The sequence below is a fragment of the Zophobas morio genome, unplaced genomic scaffold, assembly GCF_036711695.1.
Source record: "Zophobas morio isolate AGI-343-1 ecotype UQ-CSIRO unplaced genomic scaffold, CSIRO_AGI_Zmor_V1 ptg000024l, whole genome shotgun sequence".
Taxonomy (NCBI): domain Eukaryota; kingdom Metazoa; phylum Arthropoda; class Insecta; order Coleoptera; family Tenebrionidae; genus Zophobas; species Zophobas morio.
In genome coordinates this window covers 5,230,588-5,239,613 of record NW_026972129.1, presented here as the reverse complement: position 1 = coordinate 5,239,613, position 9,026 = coordinate 5,230,588, and the positions used below count along the sequence as shown (strand labels likewise).

The 9,026-nt window shown below is 34.1% G+C and overlaps 1 protein-coding gene across 1 annotated transcript; it reads left to right on the top strand.

The window, feature by feature from the left end:
• The first annotated feature begins 405 nt into the window (after window positions 1-405).
• LOC135135217 (protein extra-macrochaetae) lies at window positions 406-2,921 on the top strand. The gene is made up of 2 exons (XM_064064236.1): window positions 406-849; window positions 2,262-2,921. Exons 1-2 carry the CDS (start codon window positions 475-477, stop codon window positions 2,304-2,306), a joined length of 420 nt encoding a protein of 139 aa, XP_063920306.1. The 5' UTR covers window positions 406-474; the 3' UTR covers window positions 2,307-2,921.
• Window positions 2,922-9,026: the final 6,105 nt, after the last annotated feature.

Here is a 9,026-nt window from a genome sequence, read left to right as displayed (position 1 = left end):
TATACAAATTATTACTATTATTATTGTTATTATTAATTTGTTTCGCTTAAAATTGTAAAATGTTGTCATTTAAAATTCATTGAAACAATCCCACTTCAACGTTAACGCATCACTGCCATATGCATATTATGGGTAAACAGTTATTAGTGTTTTTGTACCATTTACACATAATCAGATTCAAACGCGTTGAATACCAGACGTTGGCGGAAATGCAGTAACCGGCGCCTTTTATGATTGGCAGGACGAATGCGCCGTGTTGAACTCGGCGCCTGCAATATTACCTGAACGATCAAGGATTCACATTGGTGGGCTACGCCCCACACAGCCTGGCGCCTCACTTCATTGGCTGCAGCCCCCCCACCTAACCTATAAAGTTGGAGGAGTAAAAATTGAATTTTCATTCTGCTCGTAGTTTGTTGGTGGAGAGTACGTTTGCTTGTCGAGTGTTCGAGTGTTCTAACAAGTTGTCAAAATATGAAGGCTGTCAGTGTTGTGTGTGCGGAGAACAACATCGCCGGAATCAACTCCGGTCGAGTGTCCAAAGCCAGGAAAGATATAGAAAATGAGGAAATCCAAATGTACCTCAGCAAATTAAAGGACTTGGTGCCCTTCATGCCTAAAAATCGAAAACTGTCAAAACTAGAAGTGATTCAATACGTTATTGACTACATTTGCGATCTTCAGAGTGCCCTCGAAACGCATCCTGCAGTGAACAATTTCGACGCTGCCGCTGCCCTGGGACAGAAAAAATCGCAGGAGGCGGTCAGCCCCCGACAACCCCTTGGAATTAGGGCGAGTCCTAACAGGATTCTTTCACCTTGCGAAGCTCCCGTCCTTCAAAATGGCACGGTAGGTTGACTTTCCGTGATTTCTTGCTACATCAAAAGGGAAAAATGCTACGACCTCGCACGACCGTTCTCATTTTTAGTCTACTTTATACAGTGGTGGAACTTGATATTAATTGCTTACAAAATATTCGAAAAGTTATTATTTGACGAAGTAAAAGTTTTGTTAGTGTGTATTGTATGAAATTCAAAAAGAATGTTTTATTAAATCAAAAAAAGTGCCCAACAATGGATCAGAATCTGAATAAAAACCTGGCCCTTTTTTAATGCGATTGTTTTGTTATTCTAAAAGGATTTTACAGTGGACAATTGACGACGGAATGCGAATTAGTGGTCTTGCCCTCAATACGCTGAAAAACTTCTACGTTCACAAAATTTATTATTGTTTGCTGACAGGTGTGAATTTCACATGACCATTGTTTAAATGGGAACAATAACTAGTTACATTTGCCTATTAAAAGTTCTTGACCCACGGTATCCGTTCGTCACAAGGGTCACGTGTCTGTATCCGGGATAACCAATATGCCAACACCTGGGTTTATGGGGTTCGTCGTATGGGCTAACGGTCCCGTGCAGATGTGCTTAAACACGTGCATCATCAACATCTGGCTTGATTGTCCTTTCTTCATACACAAACTCTATTGATCGGAGTTTTTATATCAATCTAATAATGCTTACTTTATGCATTCATGTCTGTCCCGACAGAATTTTCTCCCCAAGACGCGATTCTCTTATCAATTGACACCAAGTGTTCGACTCCGTGACACATGTTCAATTTGGGTAATTATAAGGTCAGCTGTCGCACCAACACATGTCTTGTTGGGGGTTTTTAATTAATTTATGCTACCATCATTACCCCTATAACAGATTTCGTTCGCTTTCATTCAAACGACCCTCGTGTCATCCAACAAACTACAAATTAGGAGACATTGGTTTAACGCATTTACTACAATAAATAATGCATTACCACCACCAACGCTGCAATATGTGTCGACAACACAAAATATTTGTTGCAAAATGATGTCAGTGCTTTTTTAAACTTAGAAGATACAAAAACACTCGTTCCATAAAACAGAAAAAGTTTCCTTAAGGTTATTTTTTTGCGTTTGTAAAAAATTCTGAAAACTTTCCCAGGCAGTGATTTCGTGGCATTCGATCCCATTCAATGTGATCTAATCCGTGATGGCGTGGAGTCACTCAAGCATGTCAGCAATTTAGAAATTGGCATTTTGAAATCTAAAAACCGTGACTGCTTTGTGTGGGGGGCGGATGAACACGTGCAACTTAACAGTGAAATGTACGCCGATTTCCAATTCAATCCGTCTGTACCGTTACTTTTATAACAGAACCTACGCATTACATTGAAATTCAGCAAAATTTTCGAAGAACCGTACTCTATTGTATTTTTTGTTTCAGACTCCCGAAAAACTAACGCCGTCAGAAAGGCAGGTGCCTTGTTAAATTAACCTCCCCGTTACACAGTGATCTTGAATATCATCCCCATCTCATTCCAAAATGATCATTACACAGTCTTCGTGGAAGAGGAGGCTGTTTATTTTTGGATATTCGCCTCATTTTTAGTTAAAAGGAACGACTGATTTCATTATTTATATTAGGAACGGAGAAAGAAACAGTAATTGTGTGTGTGCTGAGGAGAAAGTGAATTATGTGAAGCACTTAGTGATGTACCTGTTTATGTTGCAATTGTTATGTAGATTTTATTTTATTGTTTTGTACATATGCTAGGCGAGTTTATTGTACTTTTTCTACTTTTTTAATTGGTAGTAATTCAAAAATTCATTCGTGAAATTTTGATATTGTAGCTTTATCACAGATTTTTTTTATTGATTTTGTGACTTTTTATTCTGTGATTTTTTAGTATGTAATCTTGTACAAAGTGTAATCTCTACGTGAGACTTTGTTGGGATCACAGTTTAAAGCAAATAGCAATTGTGATTTTGACGATGTACATTTTTGTTCTAGAATATTATTGTAAATAGTTACCTATATAGCAACTAAATGTTGTTTGAATTTTTATTATATGAAGATATTTCAAATAAAAAGATTTCAAAAGAATTGTGTGTACTAAATTTACAAATAGTCTTAAACAGAAAACTCAGATTGTGCTGATAGTTTTGGAATAGACTTTTGGGGAATAATGTTAAATTTTTTTAAAGTTGTTGGGAAATTTACTAACTATAGAAAACGTACGGTTAACAGCGTCGGTGTATACGTCCTTGATTATTTCATCAAAACGCTTGAAAATTTTTTATATGAAGCTCTAAATCTTTTTTCTGATGATATGAAGAAAAGTAATATAGAGGATGATTGTAACAGCTGCCTACTAGTTATGTTAAAGACAGTGATTGAGACAACTTTCAGTTCAGGGATTTACATTACAGTCTATGTTAGTTTGGTCGCCTAAGTTTTGACAGTCTTGTACCGAACTAGGAAGTTTGTCACTCCAATCATTCACAATATACAGCGTAGCTGTAAAGTATGGAAGCGTAGCTGTAAAGTATGGAAGCAGTTGAACATCGTGAGAACGATTTATAGGATCTTTTTGAAATTTGGGCTGTCCCTAGGAATACTCAAGTACTATTTTCTGCAATTTTTTCAAATTTTATATTTTGTTTTTATACAGGACTAACTTGATTTTTGTTAGATAACACTAGTTGCATTTTTTAATTTTTCCCAATATGGTAAAATAAATTGTCAAAATAAAAATATTGAAAAACAGAAAATCGTAGCTAGCCTTGACAATACTATCACCTGTTATAGTCCTGGCCTAGGGCCTAAGTGCAGGCTGGCTACGGTCAGCCCCCATAAATCAAGAATCCAGAATCCAGTCTTGGCCTAGGACACTTTATTGAAAAATTATACTCGTGCCCAATCATTGTAAAAATGATAGAAGTGAGGGTGCATAAACTGAAATAAAGGTGCAAGCGTAACAGATTCATTTCAATGCTGTTACCAAATAATTTATAAAGTATTCTAGAAATAACAATACTCCGATTTAATGATTGTAAATAGTAAATACCTTGTTATGAAGTTTTTTGAAATATTTATAAAAAATTACATTATTTAAAAAAGATAAAATTAACATTTAAAAAACAATAAGTTTATAACAAATGGTCGAAATGTTCTCCATTTACTTCCTAACAATAGTACAGTCCAGGCCTTTAAGAATGACCGTCTCCCGTGGCCACGGTGCTAGCTATGGACTGCCAAAATTACCTGAGACCTTAGAGAAAGATGAATTTTGATAAATGCAGGTCTGTATTTGCAGTTGTAAACCAACTTGCCTTTCTCAAACCTCTCGGGTACTTTCGGCAGTCCATTCCTAGGACCGGGAGGCGGTCATTATTAATGGCCTCGACTGTACCTAAATACGTTGCACAAAGTTTTCAAATAAATCTATTAGAATATTAGGAGAAATCACATTTAATATTCTTTTTTGGGGTTTTTCGATGCTTTGTGGTCTATTAACATAAACTCGAATTTTTTACGTAACCCCACAGAAAAATGTCAAGTGACATAGTTGGGCATTCAACTGCTCCCCTTTGTCCTGTCCACCTTCCAGGAAAAGTTTTACTCCAGTAATGCCGTACTTGACGTCCGAAGTGAGATGGTGCTCCATTTTGTTGGAACCAAATGGACTCTGCAGGTAAATTTCGGTTCTCATAATTTGGAAATATTTGTCAAAGTCGAGGAATACGTAATAGGTACTTGTTGCAAAAGTTGAAGGTATTTGTAAGACGTTAAATTTCCGTTAATGAGGAAGGGACCCACAATGTCAGGACGAAGAATGCCGACCAAACATTCATTTTTGGGGGTACTGTATATGAACCTCCTCCATCCAGTGTGAATTTGTATTGGACTAGAGTCTACAGTTGTGACGGTTGAGAAGCCCATTCAAACAAAGAGTAGACTTATCAGAAAATAATATGAGTAACTGGTTTATGAAGTTGCCATCGTGACATAGTCTGTGTGCTATTATTTGGCAAAATTTTATTCTGCAGTCAAAGTCATCCTCACTCAATTCTTGTAGTAAATGAATATTCTATGGATGATATTTTTCCCATTTGAGTATTTTTTGAACTGAGCCTTTACTCATATTGTGGTTTAACGCCAATTGCTGCACTGAAGTTTTTGGATTTTTTTTTTTGGAAAAGAGTTCTCGTCATTTGTAACATTTTTCAGTCTTCCGCTTTTTTGACGATTTCTAACATTACCAGTTTCGCTAAATCTGCGTAATGTTTTTGAAACCGTCGACCTAGAGACTTGTTCTCTATTGAGATGATTTTCATTAAAAAGTGCTGCTACTTCAGTATTGCTTGGACATCGGAAGTGGTAGTAAATTACTTTTTGTGAGTAATTCAGTTAACTTACAATTACTTCTGTAATTACTTTTAACTCAAAAGTATTGTTTTGTTTTTTTGTACGAATCGTTTACCTCATCCACATAAAGAGGAGACTAATCCAGTAGGGATTAAAAACCTAAAGTGAATTTAGTACAGAATTTGTTAGGAAACCATGATGCATAAGCTGTTCAACTATCATTTTATTGACTTTGAAATGTATTTTTCTGTAACTTGCATTTTGCATTTCTCTGAATAATAAGACTGGGATTGGATTGATATTCATGGTACTCGGTTATTAATTAAATTAAAATCTATAAATATCACTTCATGATTTTGAAATTTGCTTGAAAACTTTACTTAACAAGAAAAAAGAAAAACAACTTTGGCAAATGTGTTGTGTAATTTGTAAAACCCAACTTTTGCCAGTGGTGCATTTGTTAACTTTTTACAAAATATACCTAATCTCTTTCCACATCTTTTGATGTGAGGCGTATATTACTTGTACTAATTTTAATAGGAGAATATAAAAACACCCACTTGTTTTCAGTTTTCAACCTATTTATATGGCGGTACAAATCTCGAACAATATAACTTTCAAACAAATCCATTTTATCAAATAAAATTTAACCACATGTGTAGTATATATCAATATCTACTGTAAGAATATATGTATTTCAGCAAACACTTATGTTCAGGGCCGCCGCTAGGACTTTTGGCGCCCGAGTGCAAGTTTGAATTTGGCGCCCATCTTCAATATAGATGATAAGATGATTTTTTTAAAAATTGTGTTAAAATAAGTGGAAAATTAAGGACCAGTGTTTAAAACGTTAAAATTAAATTAAAATTTATTTTGTATCCAATGAACAAACAAATATCTTTATCGAACCGAAATCTATTTTGCTAATAAAAAACATAAATACGTATGTATTCATATAATATAACTGAATACAAAAAAAAAGACTGTTCAATTGCAACAATAGACAAGTTACTTACCTTGCCTTGACTCATAGTTGATTTGAGATCATTTTTTATTACTTTCAATTTTGAAAAGGATCGCTGGCCAGATGCAACCGAAACTGGTGGTGTAAGCAAAATTCTAATAAAATGCTATTGATGTATTGGAAAAGTTGGGATTAAATTGTTTTCACACAAATACGTAAAATTTGGTGCCGATCTTCTAACGGTTTAGCTGAAGAGTGCAGTTTTAAAGCTTTAATCTTATTAAATATGTCAATGTCGGTCTCACCAAGGAAATCAACTGTAAGTTTTGAAATCCCAAATACATTATCATATGTTTTAGTTCCTCAAATCTATTATTTAAAGAAGACAAAGTTTGGTCTAGAATTCGGTAAAAAAAAATATTTTAAAATTAATTTTTGAATCTACAAGAACTTCGTCATTTTGCTCGTAATCAAAATGTTTCGGTTTTCTTCTTGGACGCACGGTTTGGATTGACGGAAAAAATGGTTCAACATTAATTTCATAGGCAAGTTTGTCTGCTTCAGTTATAATTTTAGCAAAACTTTCATCTGAAGGATATTTGTTACAGTAACTTATTACATCTTTAAGTCAATTGATACATACTTTGATGTTGATGTTAGGATTCTGCATCATTTTAATTAAGATGTTGATTTGATTCAAAATATCAAATTAAATTATCGTTGAACAAATAAATTTATACTTTTGTATGTTTAAAGCCAATAAATACAGTTCATGTTTTATGATACAATACCATGAAGAAGTATCTTTGGATATTTCCAGCAAATCATCAAAGATTTTGCAAATGTGATACCGTATAAATAAAATAAAATTATCGTCTGTTCCTCCGCACAGTGCAAGCTCCAAACCACAAGTACAAATAATAACTATGTTGCACTTGCCAGCTCGGATATCAACTAATTTTTAGAGCAATGTTCTTTTAACACCTTTCTGTCAATCACTAAAATAATTTATTAATTTATTGCTAATATCCTCCTTCATGTTCCGACAAACAACACCCGCAATTCTCAAATCTTATTCCTTTATGCTTTACCGATTTACACTGTTCACCATGCACTATAAAAAAACAGATGTTTATTGATTTATTGATGACCGGATGATTCTTGCTTTGCTTTCTCCCAAAGTCCCAATAAACCATTTTTTCGAGTTGTTATTTTTTTTAAATTATTTTGAGAATTTGGAAAAGTGCTGCTTTGCTTGCCAATGTGCCGCCCCCCTTTGGCAGCGCCCGCGTGCGGTGCACGCCTTGCACCCCCGCTTACGGCGGCCCTGCTTATGTTGCAAATCTTAAGTTTTTCGATGAATTACCTACTAAAGGAATTCACTGCCTCATTTCTGCATTGGTAAGATGTACCTGTAGGGATTAGACGTCCCAAACTGGAAAAATGTAACTGCCTTCTAGGAATGCATTTACTGTATTCAAAGGATTAAATTTAATCTCACTAAATATTTATTGTATTTGAATTTGGGAGAATAATTTTATTGCTTCTTGGAATTTTTGGTTTACCTCTGCTGATATCTCGTTGCTTTCTCGGACAAAAACCATCCATGTGGAATAAAAGTAATTTAGCAGGCGAGGCGAATGAGAATAGTGATTAATATGGCTATGAAAAATTGTTTGAATCTGAGAAGTTGTCTAAAAATTTAAAAGCGCAATGTAAGCTTTGTTTACCTGTAACAAAAATTTTATCGCGCAGTTTAGCAACATCCTTAAATTTGCGGAAACATATTTTGGTAACTACTAAAATTTTATTTTCAAATTAGATCTACCAGTTCCCTCTAGCGCCGCAGTGGAAAGAATGTTGAATGTTGGCGCGGATGTTTTTAAGACAAAACATCATGAGAAGCTGACTAAAATTTTCGGTGTCAATTAGTGCTGAATTTAAATCATGAATATAGTCCTCTTGCGCAAAATATTTATTTGTTTTATTTTATCTTATTGATGTGAATATGTAACAAATGCGTTAATAAAATAAATCATTCACTGCTTTTTTCATTCTAACACGTTGTTCTTGACCCTTTGGATGTTAGAAAACATAATGTAAAATGTACCTATACAACAAATATCTGATAACTGTCTCCTCATCAAATTTTTCAAAGTGCAGAAAGTAATTGTTAAAGTAATGAATTACTTTTTAAAAGTAGGTAATTGTTCCCAATCACTGCAAATCCATGACAGTATTTTCAAAACTAACTACAATTTTCTATTTTAGAATTTTTTCATAATAAATAACTTATTATTTTATTTGCCGTTTTAGTTTAAAAACTGTAGGTATGCATGTACCTATTACAGTTCTGAATTCAGAAAAAATCCTTCAATTCAAAAGTGATGATTTGACTAGTGGTCTAGTGGGTATTTAAAAAAAATCAAGTTAGCCTTGCATCTTAAAAACATTTGAAGTTTAAAGTTTAAAATATTACAGAAAACAGAGCTGGAGTATTTTTAAGTATAGGTAAATTTCAAAAAGATCCAACTAAACGTTTTCGAGATATTCAACTGCTTCCATGCTTTTTAGCAACACTGTATATAACTGACTTCGCTAACCGAACATTTGTATAGTCTTTGCCATTTCTATTGCAACACCACTTGTAAATCGTAAATTTGGCAACGTTCATATTCAGACAATTTTCTAACTAAAAGCCGTTGTCAATTAACCAAAAGCTGTTACCAATTGCTAAATTTTAAGAAAAATCAACAGGTGGTGTTTCAATAGAAATGGCAAAGGCAATATACACATTCGTATACTGTGTTATATGGTTTCTAAGGTTTTCACATAAATAGTAATAATCAACAGAGAAAACACTCCAATTAGATTAT